Here is a 19,560-nt window from a genome sequence, read left to right as displayed (position 1 = left end):
ATGTGCTAAGTGTGAAGTAGAGTTTAAGAAATATCATCTGTTCAAATTATACTTCTCACCCCACTATTGAAATTAAATTTATTCCACATTACTAAATTATAAATATTTTATACTCCATTCTTCCAGTTTTCTTTAATAGAAAAATATTTTTCTCAAAAATGTTATTCTTTTTTTTACATGCCTTTTTATGTGACTTTTATGTGACTGTCAGATTTTGTTGAAGGGATTCTGCTTTAACAAGAACTTAGGTAACAAAATCTCTTCTTCCTGTAACCTGTGAGCATGTGTTACTAACCTTGAAAAACTCAACTGTGAACAGTCTAGTGCTCTCACTGCTCAATTCCTCCCTCTCTCCCCAAAGGGAGGGAAAACCATGGGAAGTTGGTTTCTTTGTACCTTTAGTATGAACTGCTTTCCCTAACATACACTTCTTTTTTAAAATTTTTTATTTTTTTTAAGATTTTATTTATTTGACAGAGAGACAGTGAGAGAGGGAACACAAGCAGGGGGAGCGGGAGAGGGAGAAGCAGGCTTCCCGCGGAGGAGGGAGCCTGATGCGGGACTCCAGCCCAGGACCCTGGGATCATGACCTGAGCCGAAGGCAGACGCTTAACGACTGAGCCACCCAGGCGCCCCTTCCCTAACATACACTTCTAACAGTTGCTCAGATCATACAGCGGTGTTCTGTATCATGTCCAGCATACCACTTTATAGTAGCCAAATTATTCTCTACTTACTATTGTAATTAAAGTTCCTTTTTGTTTTGAAGTTTGCTTGGCCCCTCTTTTCATGGAGAGGTAAGTGATAGGTTACATTCTTTGTACATTTGAATAGTGGGTTTTGCATGAGGACGTAGGATTTTGCGTTTTTTTTTTTTTTTCGTACTAGCTTCCTTGCTGACCTGTTTTCCATTTCCTTGATTGTTTAGCCTAAACTTTCTGCATTCTTCTCTGCCCCTTTATTTCCCGAGGCTCTCAACTTTGGTCTGCTTCTTACCATGTGTTCCTCATTGAAAACTTGTTCTGGTTCGATTTATTTTGATTTTTCTCTCATCCTATATTGGGTAAAGAGCGTGTAACAACACCTTCATGTTCAATTGCTGTAATTCTTTTTGCCTGTTATCTTTTGCATGTTGCCTGATCCAAGCATCTGCAAGTTCCCTTTGGTGAGAGAAACCTACTATTCAAATGCACAGTAGGTGGGACCTAAGACCCAAGGGAAAGGTTTAAACTGTCAGCTACCACCCTTATGGAATGCCTGAGTCCTTGCTGTCCTTGCCTTTTAACTTTCAGTTCCAGAATGCCATGCTGTTTTATTAAAATTTCCAGTGAATAACAAGAGAATGTATATGCGTTAATGATATTTTAGCTACTTGTGCTGAAAGGTTTTCTAGGTTTTAAGTGGTATTTGTTTTCTCTCATTTTTTTTCACTTGTTAAAATTATTGAGATTTAGAATGAAGACTGAAAGTATAGTTCGTTGAACACTACATCAAGAATAATGATGTACTATATGCTGGCTAACTGAATATAATAAAAAAGTAAAAAATAAAAATAAAATAATAAAAAAAGACAGTATAGTGAGCTGTGTTTTGAAATAAGAGTTCTGTATAATTATTATTAAAACCTTTTTTTTTTTTAGTACTAAGCTTTTCTCTATTTGTTCATGCTTAGATTTCCATTTTAAATTTCTGAAATTTATAGTTTTGAAAAATTTTTGAGGTGGTTGGCTTTAAGTGACATTGCTGTTTAATTTTTTTTTTTTTGAAGAATTAGGGTCAATACATTCTATATTTTCTGATACCTATTTTTTCAGTGCTATTGAACTTTAGTAAGAAAAGTTATAGTCTGATGGTATTTTATGTAAGAGGTTTATATAAGACAGTTAGTAAAAAATTATTTCAGTGATTTAGTGAAGTGGAATACCAGGTTGGCTTTATTATCTGAGACACTGCTGACAATTTGAACATAGGTGAGAAAAGCCACTGAATAGCCAACGTAAATGTCATAAAATACACTGACATTAATGCATTTAACTTAAATGTAAGAAGTTCAGTTTTTTAGTGAGATCCTATTAATACTTTCTATTTTAAAGGTTTTTTTTCCCATTTCAAACATAATATATGCCTGTGATATAGAAAAAGATAATAAATTGATAAGAAGGAAAAATAAGAGGTAATGGACTATATTCTCATCAGCTGAAGATAATCACTGTGTACATTTTGTTGTATTTCCTTTTAATCTTTTCTTATATGTTCCTGTCATAGTTGTGATGATACTGTATGTGCAATTTTATAACATTAACACAAAACGTTTTTCTCTAATTGTATTTTTGTAACCATTCTTATTAACTGCTGCATAGAATCTAAAGCTAATTAGCTTTTACATGTCTTCCAAGCCCATATTAGAAAGGCATGGTTCAGCAGTTACAAGCAGATTGCAAGTTATTTTGCTAAGATAGACATACCAACTACTAGCAAAAGAAAAGGCTAAAAACTGAGACCAGAGCTTTAAGTGTCTAGTACATGGGAACCACATGGTATGGAATCCAACTATGTATGAAGCACTGTCTGTTAAGGAAAACAGTGCAACTGTCCTTCTAAGTTTTACTTTGAACTTTCAGACCTTAGCTACTCCATGCTGCCTGGCATTCTTTGTCTGCTCCACTTCTCAGGCAGCTTTCAACTCAAATCCTTTCTCCTCAAATACTGGGCATGCCTGCCTCAGCCTCAGCTCTTGAAACCAGAGCCCCGCAATCGTTTTCTCACCACCAAACCCACAACCCTATTTACATGTGCAACCCATCTCTATTTTTTAAAAAATGTCTATAAATTCTAATTTTGGCCTGAGGAGGAGGTGTCCTGTCTGTCAGGGCCCAGTTCCTGCATTTGTGCTCTATATCTCTTTCTCTCTAACTTTCACCTAATTCTTCCTTTCTTCCTTGTCTTTAATTGTTTCACTTCCTTTGGATTATTACTGTTAGCACACACACACATAAACATACTTTTTTTTTTAAAGATCTCTTATGAAAAGTAACAGCAACAATAAATAGAGTCACAGCCCTGCCTCTCTTCTGCCTTAAAAAACAAAGCCCCTCCCATGTCCATTTCTTAGTTTTGGCCTATTTCCCTGTATTCTGTTGTAGCAACATTTATCACATGAATTGTCTTCATGAACTCTGCTTTTCACTTCCTTTTTTTTTTTTTTTTTTAAGATTTTATTTATTTGAGGATAGAGAGGGCACAAGTGGGGGCGGGGGCAGAGGGAGAGGGAGAAGCAGGCTCTCCACTGAGCCAGGAACCCGACACAGGGCTCAATCTCAGGACCCTGGGATCACGACCTGAGCCGGAGGCAGCCGCTTAATCCATTGAGCCACCCAGGTGCCCCTACTTTTCACTTCCTTATTAACTATTTAGCCTTCTACCATGTTTTATTTTCCCCTTAGGTGATCTTATTGATTCCATAAATACCACAGTTAGGTAATGACCCCAGGTTATCTCTGAGCTCTAGATTCTAATATACAGTTGTCCTCTTGATGTTTTCACTTATTATTTCATAGGTACTTAAAAACTCAGCATGTTTAAATTCTTGATTCTTCCTGTTCTACTCCATCTCAGAAAATGTGCTACCATCTTCCTCAGATCAGAAGGGTAGATACCCTTCATTCTTTTTTTTTCCTACTTCCTGAGCGTCCAAAATATATCTCCTTTTCTTACCTGCTTCTAATTCAGAAAGCAGCAAAAGAGATCTTAAAAGGCAAATACAGTTATTTCTCTCTCCTGTTTTGAGCATAAAATCTGAACTCCATATTGTGACCCAGGAGACTTTGCATGATCTGTTAACTTTTTATCTCTTCAGCCTCCCTCATAACGTTTCTCTTTGCATATGGTGTAACTGCCTCTTTGGCCTTTTGGTTACTGCAGTGTTCTGTGTTCTTTCATGCCTTTGTGCTTTTGGACATGCTCTTCCCTGCCTGTAATGCTGTTCCCCTCCATGGGTATGGTGGGTTAATGTCCTCTCAAATGGGTTTTCCTAACCTACAGCCTAAGGCTTGTCTCTCTCATTTTCACCATTTGTTTGGTTCTTTTGTGTAGTATCCAGTTTGTAATTTTTTGGTCATTTTTTAATTGGTTAAATTCAGCCCCAATTAGAATATAAGCATCAAGAAAGCAGGGACTTTGGCTTTATTGTATGTGATTATATCTCAATTGCCTAGCAGAGTACTTGGCCCTAGGGAACTCCATAAGTGTCTGATGAATGAATGGATGGATGGATGGTACATGAGTAACAGACTAGAAGTGGCCCTAAGAGCATCCACCATCCTTAGTTTCCAGTTTTGACCAATAATTATTACTGATGTAGATGACCTGAGTTGTCCAATAAAAGGTATAATTATAAGTGCAATCCATTTTAGAAAAATGGGTTCACAAAAATGAGATTAAACAAGTTCTAGTATATTTAAAAAGAAAAACCTAGAAAATGTAAGAATCTTAAAATATTTCGTTATTATAGTATTCTAAAAGTAACTTAAGTTTTCCTATACTAAGCGTTCTTTCACTTATTAGCAATAATTAGTAATTTCTCAGAGCTAAACGACTAATTTTAGTCTTTATAAGTGAGTTATTGCTTAAGTGTTCTTCTAAATGTTATGCACTCAATCCTCATCATTCATGCACTCTGTATTTGTGATTTATGTACTTGCTGAAGTTCATTTGTAACTCCCAAATTCATACTTGGGGTGCTTTCAAGGTCATTCAAAGACATATCTAGAGTGGCAAAAAATTTTAGTGGCCCAATGCCCACGTTCCCAGCTGAGGCCTCGTTTCACCTTTCATATTGTAAACGAGTGTGCTTTTCATGGTCTATTTAGCATCATGTTGTTCACATTTTAGCTTTTTGTTGATTTTACTGTTTAAAATGGCCTCCAAGGATAGTGCTGAAGGGCTGTCTAGTGTTCCTAAGCACAAGAAGGCCATGATATGCCTCATGGAGAAAATTTGCTAGAAATACAGAACTCGGGAAAATACTATACTTAAGATTACAGTTATTAAGTAAGCTTTGTTTAGGCATGGGTTATAGTGCTGTTGGCTGTGAATTAAATGTTTAATGAATCAACAGTATATGTTAAATAAGGTGTCTGTAAACATAAACACACATAAAACAAGGTTTTGTATTGATTGGTTGATGAAAATGTTGTGACCAGAGGCTCGCAGGAACCTAACCCTGTATTTCCCCTAGGAGCAATGTTCAGTGTTCGCGGCGACTTTATAGAACATAACTACCGCGAATAACAAGAATCGACTGTAAGTTAAAATTCTGGACTTAAATGGAAATTTCAGGAAGTGCCTCCTCACCCATGTTTAATTAGTTTAGAGACTTTTTGGTTGGGATATATATTTTATTTTAAAACCTTTCAACTATGAGGAGAACTGAATTCATTTTGGTTCAGTGATCCTTTTTGAGCACTTACTATATGCCAGTAACTGTACTAGTTTTGAAGTATACAAAAACAAGTCAGAAAATCTTTACTCCCAAGAATCTTTCAGTTAGGGGAGTATTTCATTTTAATCCAACTGGTCTGATACCAACTGCAGTTTAATTTTGACACTGCCTGGAGTTAACATAGACTCCATGGGTTAAAGACAAAGTTCTCTTTAAGAATGCCTAGGCTTCCAGATGCCAGCTGCAAGTTCTTGGAATCCCCAGGCCACCCATACTTTTGAAAACTGGCTACTGGCTACAAATTGGGGCATTTCTATGACACCCCTCATGTTCAGTAATTTGCTAGAACAAGTAGAACTCAGGAAAGTGCTATATGCTATACTTAGGATTACAGTTTTATTATAAAGATGGTAGAGGAATAGGTTTGGGAAGAAGTGCAGTTTCCATGACCTCTCTGTGGAGTCAGGGCCTGTCACCCTCCAAGCACATGAGTGTTTTGGCCAGCCAGGATGCTCCTCTGAGCTTCATTGTTGAGAGATATTATGGAGTTCCATTACATAGGTATGATTTTAAATAACTGGACAAATGATTGAACTTAATCTCTAGCCCCCATCTCCTTCCTGCAGATCAGGTGGTTAAGAATCCCAGCTCTAATCACATGGTTGATATTTCTGGTGACCATCTACCATTCTGAAGCTATCTGGAGGTCTACCAGGAGTCCCCTTGATAACATAACAAAGAAACCCCCTATCACTCAGGAAATTCAAAAGGCTTTTAAAACTCTTTGCCAAGAACTGGAGACAATGACCAGATACATTCCTTTTTTACACCACAGGGCAACTTGCCTTATAAATAATAAAAGGTAAATTAGATGTTTGCCAGATAGGGGCATAGGTGTTTATAAGCAGATAGAAGAATATATGCGAAAACATCAAGGGATGAACAAATTTGTGGAATAAAATGTCATTTAGCTAGAATATCATGTTCAAAAAGTAGTTGTTGAAGGTGAGTCTGGTAAAGTAGATAATACTCAGGTCATGAAAGTCTGTAAACAGGTCACAAATCCTATGCACATTTGGGCCTTACAGTGTGTGTTATAACTTTAATGGAAAATTTCGAACATATACAAAGAGTAGACAGAATAATACAGTGAATATATAATGAATATAATGATCTCCTATGTATGTATCACAATTAACACTTGGTGGTCAACATGTTTCATCTGTGTTCCCCTTCATCTCTCCTCCCCCCAACATATTATTTTGTAGCAAATATTACTTCATTCATAGATACTTCTGTGTATATCTTTAAAGTATGTGAGCTTTTTATAAAAATAACTATCATCCTGTTTTTACAGCTAAAAGTTTTTAACAGTAATTTTATAACATCATCAGATATCCAGTCATTATGCAAATTGCCAATTCTTCAGTGGTTTTAAAAACAGCAAATCAGTTGCTAACATTTTTAATTGAGATATTTTACTTTAAAAAGTTAGATTTTTTTGTAATTGAAAAATTGGAAGGTTTAGCAATACTACGTGTATGTTTCTCCTTTATAAAAACAGGGCCTTGATGAAAGTCTTTGCCTAGCTGCCTCCTCACTGCTTTACCTTGTGAAGACTCTTGGAAAGGATTTAAACAGGCATTTACCTTGATAAGATTTGCATTATGGAAAGATAACTTTGGGATCAGAATGCATTTAGGGGAGTGTCCAGGGAAGACAAGGACTCCAGTTAAAGAACAGAATTAATGATAATATGTGGACAGGGTGCATTGAAGATTAAACTTGAATATCAAGTTTAGGTAGCTGGTAGATAGGAAATCCAGGTGAGACAGGGAAGGATTAAGTGACTTGTTTGGGTCTTTTGACGGTGTGGTGGAGGTGAATACACCCAGTTACTGGAGCCCTAACTTAAAGGGTTTTGTAAATACAATTTACTCTTATTTTTATATACATAAAGTTTTAGAATTCTCCAACTAAATTAAAGGAGGGGAGGATAGGAAAGGAAAGCAAAAACTACTTGTAGTTTTGAGGACGTTCAAAGGACTCTCTTTAAGACAACTGTCAGTTTCTTCCGTGTAAATGAAGGATGGGTGGAGAGTTCTAATGAGCTCCTGCCAGCTTGCCTGCAGAATTCAGTCCATTTACTTTTAATAGTAGGCCTATATAGCCTTAATATGTATTAATAATTGTCAGTGATAAAAAATACACCTATAAACAGCATTGCAGGGTCTGGCATCTAGTAAGTGCTTGGTAAGTGCTGGATTTGAATCGAAACCCTTATAAGGCATAAGCAGTAGTATCTTAATTCAGATTAGAGTTTTTCACCTGGTATTTCCCTTCAGTTTCTTCACGAATAGGAAACTAAATAAATATTTGTACAATAAATGAATAATTCTGGTGATTTTAATTCCTTTATTTAAAAGGATTCTTTTTTTCTTAGTTTGAGATGGTATCAACATCCTACAGAAGAAGAATTAAGAATTCTTGCAGGGAAGCAGCAAAAAGGGAAAAGCAGAAAAGATAGGTAAGTTACATTGTTGAGCTTATAAAGTGTTAAGTATTTGAGACAATTTATGTAAATATATTTTGTACGTTCCTTAAAGGAACATTTACTGATAATGCTATGCGCGTTTGGTAGATTGGAGATTAAAACCCATGATCTAAAATAATTTTGAATTGCCCTTTAAGAAAATCCTGTATTTAGTAATATGATATATGAGCACAGAAATGATTATTTTACTTAAGAATGGTTAATTTTATTCTTTGTGTTTAAATTATGAAACCAGTATAGCCATCATATTAAAACTTGCTGGGGGTTGTCTGGGGAGAAAACCAGAGCCCATCTTTTTACCGTCTAACTCATTTATCTGTTGATTTGAGTTCTTTTCCAGAATTTACTGTTATTCGTTATTATGAAATTGGGCAAATTTACCTGCTTTTGACCTCTTTTCTTCATTTTTCAAATAAAAAGGGTAGCCAGTATAACTTCGTAGGTCCCATTCAGTTGCTATATATTATATTCACATTTAAAGTTTATGAAGAAAACTGCCTGTTAATAAACCTCACTGAATGGACCACAGCAGCCTTATCTATGAAATGGAAGGGCCAAACATAGTAATTCTGAAGGATCTTTCCAGCTTTAAAATTTTATATCTCTATTTAAATTGAATTCTCAAGTAAAGTACATGATAATTAGCCTCTCTATATGGCCTTAGTGTCCTCAGCTGGGGAGGACTTAGGACCTGAAACTATGATTCTAATATATTACAAAATGTCAGTGACAACAAATTGTCACCAGGTTTCTCATGTGTATCATAAAAATGATATTAACCTGAGCTAATGCATTTGTAGGTGCTAAAGTTTTTTTTAAACATAATGATTATTTGGCATGAAATTGGAAATTTTAAAAAGACTTCTGATCTCGCTAACCATTCTCTTTTACACTTATCATTGCAAATACACCTTAAAGATCATTGGAATATTGAGTGTAAGCCCTCCTTCTCTGTTTTATTTTGAAAAGACTTTACATGTACAAAATGATGCCAAAATGGCACTGTCTTATTCCTGGTAGCAATAATTAATATTTGATTTATTGACATGAATTGATATTTTTACTGAAGTTTTTCCAGAAAAAAATGGAAATTGTTTCTTGGTATTGTAATTAATGCTATTGAAACTTAATTTATTACTTTCTATATATGTGTGAGTGTCTTTAAAAATTAAATTTGGGAATGATACGTGTGTACCTAAAGAATTCTTTTATTTCCCCCATTTGTGATTCAGTAAAAGCAACTCCAAATTAGCCTTTCACATAACTGAATTTCTTATGCACGTAAATCTTAATATATTTCTTCAACTCTGACTTGTTTATAGCTACAGGTCTCTTTATACATATGTGTGGACATGTATAATTTCAGAGAGAGATGCATTTTGGTTTAATTTCCTTTTATTTTTGTACCTAAAGAAATAAATTGTTCCAAAGTGAAATACAAGAAAGGATGCCAGTTCCTTGCCTTTGCTTTCTTATATGAATTTCATGTCACAGAGGAGCCACTTTATCCTCTTTTAGGTATTCTGAGATTTTCTCCCATATGCTTAAATATTATGTGATAATGGTGTTTCTTTAATTTTTTATTTGCTTTTACTCTTGTACCTAAATGAAAAGATGTTAGTTGTCTTAAAATCTACAGGAGAGAGAGTAGGAGAAATAGGGTGAAGTGCTAAGCTAGTAATCAAGATTTTGTCACTAATTTAGGTAAATCTTCCCCTGGTAATCTGCATATTCCCATAATAATTTATATCCACATTTTGTAGTCTTCCCTTTAAAAACCACTTTTGTAACTTTTGACTCTTTTACCTCCTTTTTGATGAAATATTAGAAATTCTGCTTCCTTTGTGAAATTTAAAACCCCATTTGTGATTAGTTGATATAAGCACTTGGATAACAGTATAGGTAACTTGCTTTTTGTGTCACTTGTCTGATTTTTATAGGAAATACAATGGTCACATTGAAAGTAAGCCATTGACCATTCCAAAGGATATTGACCTCCATCTAGAAACAAAGTCAGTTACAGAAGTGGATACTTTAGGTAAGGGAAATCTTGGTAAAGTGTTCTGTAAATCTTAGTTTTATACTATGCTAGTGAAAGTACTTTCATTTTACCTATTGTGGCTAAATTTTTTGTTTGGTTTTTAATCATTAAGTCCATTTTACAGAATATGAAACCTTTTTCAGAACTTAGAAGCTCAAAATGACTTCATTTGAATTGAATTTCTTTTTCTATTCACCTAACCTGTGCTAAGAATTATTTTTCCCATTTTTCAGAAAGGCTGACTTACATGTTTGTTACACACTTTCTGTTTCATGTTGAGATCACAGTCACTTTTCATTATTTTGAATTCTAGACTTCTTGCCATAAGTGCCATTTTGCTCCTTTTATGATGTGGCTTGCAGAAATGCTTTTGTGTGTTTGTTTTTAATTACCTGTACTTAACAGTGATTGAACTTTATGCTCATGCTCAGTAGACAGGGAAGTGGCTTTAGAGCAATGAACTGGGTTAGGAATCAGAAAACATTTAAGATTTACTTTCACCCATGGGATATTTCTGATAAGTTATGTGGGTTTTCCCCCCTGTATATCAATGATTATAATTGTATAACTATAATGATTTTATATTTAAAGTAAAATTTATGTGAAATTATTTGAATCCTGTAAGAGAATGGCATCTAAAGTGGTATTATATTAAACACTGATTTTCAAACCTGACTGCCCATCAGAATACCTTGAGCAGCTCTTTTAGAAAGAAAGATTCTTCATATCTACCCCTGGAGATCCAGTAAATCTAGAGTGGGTTCTGGGAATTTGTATTTTTTAAAATGCTCTTAGTGGTTCTGACTTTGGACCAGGTTTGAGAACTAATGGTTTACATGAAAAGTGAGGAATAAAAATAACATATTAAAAAAAAATAATTTTGGGGTTGCCTGGGTGGCTCAGTCAGTTAAGCATCTGCCTTTGGCTCAGGTCATGATCCCAGGGTCCTGGGATTGGGTCCCGCATTGGGCTCCCTGCTCCTCAGGGAGCCTGCTTCTCCCTCTCCCTCTGCTGCTCCCCCTCCTTGTGCTCTCTCTCTGTCAAATAAAGGAATAAAATCTTGAAAAAAAATAATTTTGGTAATGTATAAATATCATATGTAATTTGGCCCTTCTTGGGTTAAATCATAACCATCCCTGGAAAACCTTAGTAGATTCATGTAGCATCTCATATAGAATTATTTAGTGATACAAAATGGCTTCAAGATACCTGAAAGTTGATTCTATATTTACAAAGATTTTTTACGTGTGTATTTTATATATATATATAAAGGGTGTCCTAGAACCCAAAAATGTCAACGAGGAACAGTATAAATCAGTATCATTAAGACTGTTATGACTGGTTATGTTATCCTCTTTTTTCTTTTTAACTTTTTCATGCAAAATCTAAAACATTTAAAAGCACTTTGACTTTTTGACTGGTTGTCACATTGGTTTTATTAATTTTTTATGTGTACTTACTTGTATAAAATGTTCACAGACGTGTAAATATAAGAATATATACATAGTCTCCCTGATTTCTAGAACAGATTTTTGTCATTTTTACTAGTAACTAATGTTAAATGAATAATTACCAGCTTATTAACTTTAATAATAGCTTAAATTTGAGTATTTATGAAGCATTGTTGTAAGTGCTTTATGTTTATTAACCCTCTTCCAGTTCTATGAGGTGTGTAACTGTTATTGACCTTTTTTTTTGCCTTAAACTCATTGAACTCATATAGTTAAATAACTTGGTGTGGCTTATTCACTAAGTGTGGTAGAGCCAGTTAGTGAGAACTAGGCTATTTTAATGAACTTAAAAAGATTAAAATTAAGGCCTTATCACATAGCTTATTCAATATTTTGTTTCATTAGTACAATTTTGAAACTAATTGCAAATGGTACTAGTTTAACAACTGGCCACATAATTTCAAGAGCAGAATAATGGGGAGATGTTTTATTTATGTTTACGTAATCGTTTCTGAATGCATGCTCTGTGTGTGTGTGTTTAGGTAAAAGTAGAGGGTTTTCTCCCTGAATTTAACATACACTCAAGAGCTTAAGGCAAACCACTAGGCTTGATGAGCTGTAAGTTTTCTTTTGTTTCCAAATAGCCTAATAAAAGACACATAAGTAATTATATTACTGAATACAAAAAGAATATAATACTTGGGTTAAATATGTAGCCAAGATTATGTATAATTTGTACTTAGGTTGAATGTGTATATATTATTGGTATCCCAATAAGTATCTTGAAAGTCTGTCTTAATTTGTATTAGCTATCTATTACAAGAACCTCTTAAAGCACATAAAAATATTTGAAATGTCACTTGGCTGTTTGCTGTGAGTGGATTCCCTGCAGGAAGCCTCTGACTGTAGGCAGCATGGAGAATTGGAGCTTCAGTTATTAATAAAAATTGAAAGCCTTTAGATAAGTGGGTATTTGTCTACCCAAATGGATATTGTCTGTTCTACCCATTTCCCTGTCACCTTCTGGAAAGTCATTGAAAAGGGTGATTTTTAGAGGAGAAGTGAGGTGGCTAGAGAGTAAGAATCCTTCAACTACTTGAGGGTAAATCTTTCAGACTTATATTTATAAGCTATTATATTTATCAGGAAAAAAGAAAAAAGAAAAAAAAACCTAACACAGTTAAAATAACTTGAAGCAAATTAAAAATTTACCCAGTCATAAAAGGATTTGGAATTTTTGGCTGTCTTATAGATAAGTAAGTTTATTTGGTTTGTTTTAATATTTTAAATAAGTCTTACTTTGAGTGGTATTTTCAAAATACTTTTTCTATGAATGCATGATTTTAAAATATCCTCAGATATTACATTTTACAACTAAAATTTTTCCATAGCAATGTAGATCATTATCTACTAGTGGGAACATAGGAATTGATGTTTATGTATGTGACTTATTCCCACATTTTTAGGAGGTCTTCTACAAAATGATGCTGATACTTTGGACTGTACTCAGGCAGTAGTAAACCAGAATATCTGAGATGAAAAGAGAGATAGAATCATATTTACTCTCAGAGAATGCTAATTTTAATGTAAACCCTTTGTTGGAAGGGGTATGGTTTTATGGAAAATTGACAGGCATTTCGTCAGCTTTTCTTGCAGGAACACAAGCAAGAATAGAAAGTATACTGATATGCTATTTTAGTCTGCATTAACTCACAAAATTATTAATCCTCCTTTAGTGCATGCAGTTAATAACCATAGCAAAGCTTAACTCTTACTTCACAGAAATGAAAAATATAAGTAAACTTATCTTTGTATACCAAGTTATATCCTCAAGTTAAAGTATGGTACTTTAGAACCTTAAAAAAAAAAAAGTCTTGAGGGGCACCTTTGTGGATCAGTCAGTTAAATGTCTGGCTTCGGCTCAGGTCATGATCCCAGGGTCCTGGGATTGACCTCCTGTCTGCTCCCTGCTCAGTGGGGAGTCTGCTTCTTCCTCTCCCTCTGCCCCTCCCCCCTGCTCATTCTCTCTCAAATAAAAATCTTTTTTAAAAATTAAAATATATTTTTAAAAAAACTTGAGGGGTACGTGGCTGGCTTGGTTAAGCGTCCAACTCTTGGTTTCAGTTCAGGTCATGATCTCAGGGTGGTAGGATTGAGCCCCGCATCAGGCTCTGCGCTCGGTGCAGAGTCTACTGGAGATTATCTCCCTCTCCCTTTGTTCCCCCCCCAACTCCTGCTTTCTTTAAAAAAAAAAAAATTTTAATTTCTGTAAAAAACAGCTAAATCAGCTGAGAAAATACCAACTCATTTTGCAATCATATATTTTTAACAATTTAAATAATTTTTGATAACATTCCAGGTTTTAAAAATTTAATTTATGAAGTATTAAAATTTAATTTTGAGTGTCAACATTCTCAGTCTGTTTCCTGCATTTTTAGATTCATCAACCCTTACATTGCATATCAACAAATGAATAAAGTTGTAGCATGGTTAAAGTTAACTATAGATAAATCCTCCTGAGCTATTTATTTATGAAAGTTTAAGTAAACTTTTTTTTTTTTTGACCTTTATTTTTCAGCATTGCATTATTTTCCAGAATACCAGTGGCTGGTGGATTTCACAGTGGCTGCTACAGTTGTGTATCTAGTAACTGAAGTCTACTACAATTTTATGAAGCCCACGCAGGAAATGAATATCAGCTTAGTCTGGTGCCTGCTTGTTTTATCTTTTGCAATGTATCCTTCAAACATCATTAATAGTAATTTATAAGTTTGTGTTCCGTTTGTAGCTAATACAGTTAGATCTCATCTCTGATTTGAAAAAAAATTTAGATAGAGAATTTTTCATTGTTGAAATCCGCTTTTATTTAATAGAAAAAACTTTCCAAGTAGAGGTAAATAGTTTAAAAAGTGAAATACAAGAAAAGATGCCAGTTCCTTGCCTTTGCTCTCTTACGTGAATTTCATGTCACAGAGGAGCCACTTTACCCTCTTTTAGGTATTCTGAGGTTTTCTTCCATATGGTTAAATATTATGTGATAATGGTGTTACTTTAATTTTAGATTATTGCACCTTTCTCCCCATTCCTTTTCATTCCCTTCACTTCTACCAAAATAGTAAGGAAACAACTTTTACCAAATCAGTTTTAGTGATACCTATGAAAATATTATTTATAGCTAAGCATTATATGTTTTACCAACTTCCTTGAACAATTTTTTATTCTTGTGTATAGATGCTAAACTTTTTTACAGAATTCTAAACCTCAGTAGTTCAAATACATCATTTCTATTTTGTTTTCTCTTGGAAATATCCTCCTGTAGCTCTCAATTCTGTAAACTTACTGCATTGCTGTTAACCTGGGATTTTCTTCACTTGTCTTTCTTCACTGTCTAAGAATTCTCTGTGCTTCTTTCTGGATCACATCATCTGCTCTTTGGTTTACTGTCCTTTGGCAGAGCGCATTCTATAGTGTCCTGGAAAGGGGTGCTACAGTTTTTATTTTTGAAATCTTGCATGCCTGAAATGATTTTTTCCTCATACTCAGTTGATGGTTTGGCTCAGGACAAATTCTAAGAAAGAAATAGTTTTTCCTGGGAGTTTTGAAGGTTCTTGAGAAACTAGATACCTTCTTGCTCTTGGCATGTGCCTCCCTTTCCCCTCACATACACCCTCTAGATGCTTTTTCTCTTTTGGTATTCTGAAGTTTTCATCATTAATTGGGTTAAATTCTAGGTTTAGCTTTTAAATCTGGGGACTCATCCTTTTTTACTAGGCCGTTTTTCCCTTACTTTTATTAAAATTAAACATTTCCTCCCCCATTTCTGCCTCTCCAGAGATAGCTCCTTTTTGTTTGATGTTTACATGCATATTTCCATGTGGGTACAAAGCTCCTGCTTGATTTTAGTTTTAGGCTTTAACTGTTACTGTTGCCGTTTCACTCTGTAAATGAGGATTTGGCACATCTGCCTGGCTTGTCATCTATCACTAATCATTTCCCATTCACCTTGTCTTCTGAATATGGTAATGTCATTTTTTAGAGGAATTTTACTGATTTTTTTCTTCTCATTCATTGTATATATGTACTTAAAAAAAAATTCCTTTATACTGCCATTTTGGTGGGGGTTAGGGAGAGAGACCGGAAGTCAGTGGATGTACTCAATCTTTTTTTTATTCAGAAGTTTTATATTGACTATGATAAAAGTCTGTTTTCTGTCGTCTTTTTCAGGGACTCTTCATAATGACTTGTTCTTCCTTTGAATGGTACTTTAAAATTATCTCCCATTTTTCATTTATTTTATTTTATTTTCTTGATTTTTCTCTTAATTTTCTCTTAACCCTTTTGTTGAATTTTTTTATATCAACCTTTTAAAAAATTTCTAAGACTTTGGATGTTCTATTTCCATAACATTCTTTTGTCATGGATGTGTAATATCTTTTTAGTTCTAAGGATATTAGTATCTTTTAAGTTTTAATTTATGCCTTGTGTTGTTTATTTTCTGAGTATCCACCCCCCCCCACCTTTTTAGTCATTGTCATGTTAAGAGATTGTTCTTAAATGTCATGTGATCTTTGATTATCTTTATATTCAAGAAGGAGGCATTTAAAAATTAGGCTTTGTACAAGTGGCTGGAACTTGTTGATTGGTGGCCTTTTTTGCAGATGACTGAGTGGGGACCGTACATTATCCTGGGGGGACCTCTTGATACAGTATCTGCAGGTTGTTGGATCTGTCGTTTTCTCCAAGCATTGTCCATTCTCTCATCTTTGAGGTGTAAGTCTGACAGCCAGTGTTACGGGTATTGATTGGGGAAGAATGCTCAGATATTCAGCATTTAATGTATAGGCATTAATTTAAATGCATGTCTGTGGGCCCCCTGTGCTTCTTGTTTTCAGGTCTTCATTGTCACCCTAAGTTTTGCATGGTACTCCCAAGCCCAATCTTTTGCTGATTTAATATCTTCAGATAGTATTTCTTCTGGGTTCTGCCAGAGTTGAGGAAGGGCCATCACCTAATCTGTATGATTAGGCAAGACAAGATCTGGCAAGTCTGATTACTGCTAATATAGTCATTCAACCTGTCATCCTGTTTTCATTCATCCTGCAATCCTTCCTTCAAAGGTCCTCGCTATCTCCATTTCCTGACTTTTCCAGAGCTTATAAATGAGTTGGCTTTCTTTTTACTGAGTTTCTCCCTTTGTTGACCCAGTGTAACAGAGAAGGCAGAAGCCTAAATCAGTTATTTCTTGTCCATCTGTAAGTCTTCCAAACTTTTGTTGACATTGCTTTTCTAGAAACTCATTTTCTTCCTCCTCTTTGGCTTTTAGTTTCTTTGCTATATGGTTTATTTAGTCAGATTTCGGGAGTAAGCAGAATAAATGTATATCCTACATCTTTTATATTCAACTAGAGACTGCTGAACTGTCTTTTAAAACTATAAATGGATATTTTTTTAAATATATGATATGATTTGACATTCAACATCACTATCCTCCTTGTTGACTCTTTTGGATTGATTTAGGTATAATGTAGACCAGAGGGGCCAGAACAAAGTCTTTAAGAGTTGACATCTTCAACCAGCTGTATATTCTGCTGGATAGAAACACTGATCATATGTGTCAGTTGAAAAACATCCCCAGATATCTTGTGCTGTACTCATTTCAAGAGGCGATTAAGTTGGGGCGGCTGGGTGGCTCAGTCGTTAAGCATCTTCCTTCGGCTCAGGTCATGATCCCAGGGTCCTGGGATTGAGCCCTGCATCGGGCTCCCTGCTTGGCAGGAAGCGTGCTTCTCCCTCTCCCACTCCCCCTGCTTGTGTTCCTGCTCTCTCTCCTCTCTCTGTCAAATAAATAAATAAAATTTTTTTTAAAAAAGATTAAGTTGATAAGCAATTAGAATATTACTTTTCAATTCTATAGTGTTAAATATGTAAAAATACTATGCAGTCAGAATAAAGACCCAGCCATAAATATCGAGTTACATAAACACACTAAAAATACCTTAACTTGATAATTAGCACTAGCTGACTACATGCCGTGTTATTTTTTTCATACTTTGAGTTCTCATGTTCACTGAAATACTGCTTATTCTGGAATATTCCTCATTTTCATCATGGTTGGTGGTAGCATATTAAAATGGTATTTGTGGTATTTATGTAGAAATGCATACTTGATATACAGTTTTATTTAATGTTCTACAACCCTTAATACCTATTTACCAGAGAAATTAGAAAAATGTACCTCTTAAGAGCTACTCAGATTATTGTTTATGTGAATAAATTTCATCTTTCATTTCATTCAGTAATGCCTAATAATGCAAGAGCAAAGGTCCCACACAGTCTTCAGCACTGAACTGGCTCTGCTTAGTTTTAAGTAGTGCACTCGTGAAATGCTCCAGACAATAGCATCTCTGCGGGAATCTGGTAGCTGGCTGTCTCGCGCCATCCTAGAGAAGACAGAAAGTGCTGAAGGGCTTTAGAATCCAAGCTGTTTTCTGCCAACTTTAACCCTCCACAAAGGGGATAGGGAGGAAGGAGGAAAGGAGAATTGTGTGTATGTTTAGGTATGTGATTTTCCTTCAGACTTGTGGCATGTGAGAAAATGACCTACTGCCTTCAGTGGTATGCAGGAAACCAGAATTCAATGCCAGCTCTCCAGATTTAACATCAGGGAGGAGTCTGTTTATAGCTATATTTTATCTTAGTTATAACATATCTGGTTTGCCTTTCACACCGTATAAACAGCGTATAACTGCAGTGACCTCTGTCTGGCTTCTCTTTATTTCCTTATTGTATGTAGCCTACTTATTAGTCAAACACATGTCTCCATTGATTACATAGGACAATAGCTCCACTTAATTCCAGAGTCACACATACATCAGTTGATTCAGAAATTCTCTGCAGTTGTTACTGATAAAATGTCCTTTGTTAAAGTGGTCCCACATTTAGACATGTATAACTTAACTGGCTCACTTTAAAAGTGAAGAAGAAAACTGTTTCATTACATGGGCATTTTGTTTTTTTCACCCCATCAGTTTTATTTGACATACTCATGTAGGACCACAATTAAAACTTACACAGAATCTTGGAAGTTCTAAAAGCCCAGGAATGAGTTTTTTTTTAATGTGTGACACTGAAATCTTGAACCCTGGTACCTAAAACTGGGCTGTCTCTTGTCATCAGCTCTGCTTTCTGTTTCAACAGAATTGTACATGGATCTCAGCTATCACACCTTCTGGCCTCACTCCTAAACCCAACCGTATTCTCAGCTTTACTCCCTTGCCTATTTGTAATTCTAACCACCTATTTGATTGAGTGTGTGTGTTCCATGTCCATTTATGCTGAGTTACATGGTATGGGGAAGATAAAGGGTAAAGAAAGCCTTAGAGTGAGGATGGAACAGTTGTATTAATTGTCTTTCCTGCATGATGGCATGAAGTCTTAGAGTCACTGGAGAAATGTCTACTGATTTTATAATACGAAGTATATCATTTTCATTTATGAATAAAGGAAAAGCAAAAGGTAAAAATGATGCTTACAAAAAATTCAGTTATCCTTTGGTGAAAGTAAAACTTTTAAAAGTTAAAATACTCTACAATCTATGGATTTTTTTTTTCAAAGAACCTTTTCTTATGAATAAGCTGTATCACAGAGTAATATTGAGTCAATTACGTGAATTTGAGTGAGAAGAAAGCTATTCTACAAAGAATGATAAAGCTTCTCAGTAGTCCTATTATATTTGGTTAAAGGACTGGATCATTAGTCACATTTCCACACTGCTTATATTTTACAATGTGGATGGTTTAAGGTACAAAACCCTATTATGTATGTTTTAAGGCTGTGTTTTAAAATTTTAATTTGCCTTGGTTGCCAGACATGCAGATTTCATACAGTGCCAAAAGTTGGGAATGGTTTAAATGGAAATAAATTCTAAGGTTTTCTGTGTTAAATATTGAGTTCTGTATGTAGATTTGTAAATTAAGGTGTGCAAATTAAATGCTGCATTTGTTTGCTGTAGGAAATAGACAACTATAGCAAACCAGCACAACTTGGTCACCTTTTCTAAATTCCTTAAAGGATT

General features: G+C 34.8%; 1 protein-coding gene across 10 annotated transcripts in view; it reads left to right on the top strand.

Moving 5' to 3' along the window:
* The window catches only part of TMEM161B (transmembrane protein 161B), an 82,498-nt gene that overhangs the window by 23,214 nt on the left and 39,724 nt on the right, over positions 1 to 19,560 (top strand). For 5 of the 10 annotated variants that reach the window (XM_025866746.2, XM_025866744.2, XM_073887797.1 and 2 more), the window contains 3 exons: positions 7,884 to 7,967; positions 9,935 to 10,032; positions 14,065 to 14,221. In XM_025866746.2, the coding sequence (XP_025722531.1) occupies positions 7,884 to 7,967; positions 9,935 to 10,032; positions 14,065 to 14,221 (339 nt within the window). Of the gene's footprint in view, positions 1 to 769; positions 798 to 5,236; positions 5,302 to 7,883; positions 7,968 to 9,934; positions 10,033 to 14,064; positions 14,222 to 19,560 lie in introns of all 10 variants that reach the window. The other 5 variants (XM_025866748.2, XM_073887802.1, XM_073887790.1 and 2 more) reach the window with 4 other exon arrangements.

This window comes from Callorhinus ursinus, unplaced genomic scaffold (genome assembly GCF_003265705.2).
Source record: "Callorhinus ursinus isolate GAN/ISIS: 27379988/994484 unplaced genomic scaffold, GSC_fseal_2.0 scaffold3, whole genome shotgun sequence".
Classification (NCBI taxonomy): Eukaryota; Metazoa; Chordata; class Mammalia; order Carnivora; family Otariidae; genus Callorhinus; species Callorhinus ursinus.
Note: the sequence above shows the minus strand (reverse complement) of the source record. Positions and strands in the feature narration are given on the sequence as shown.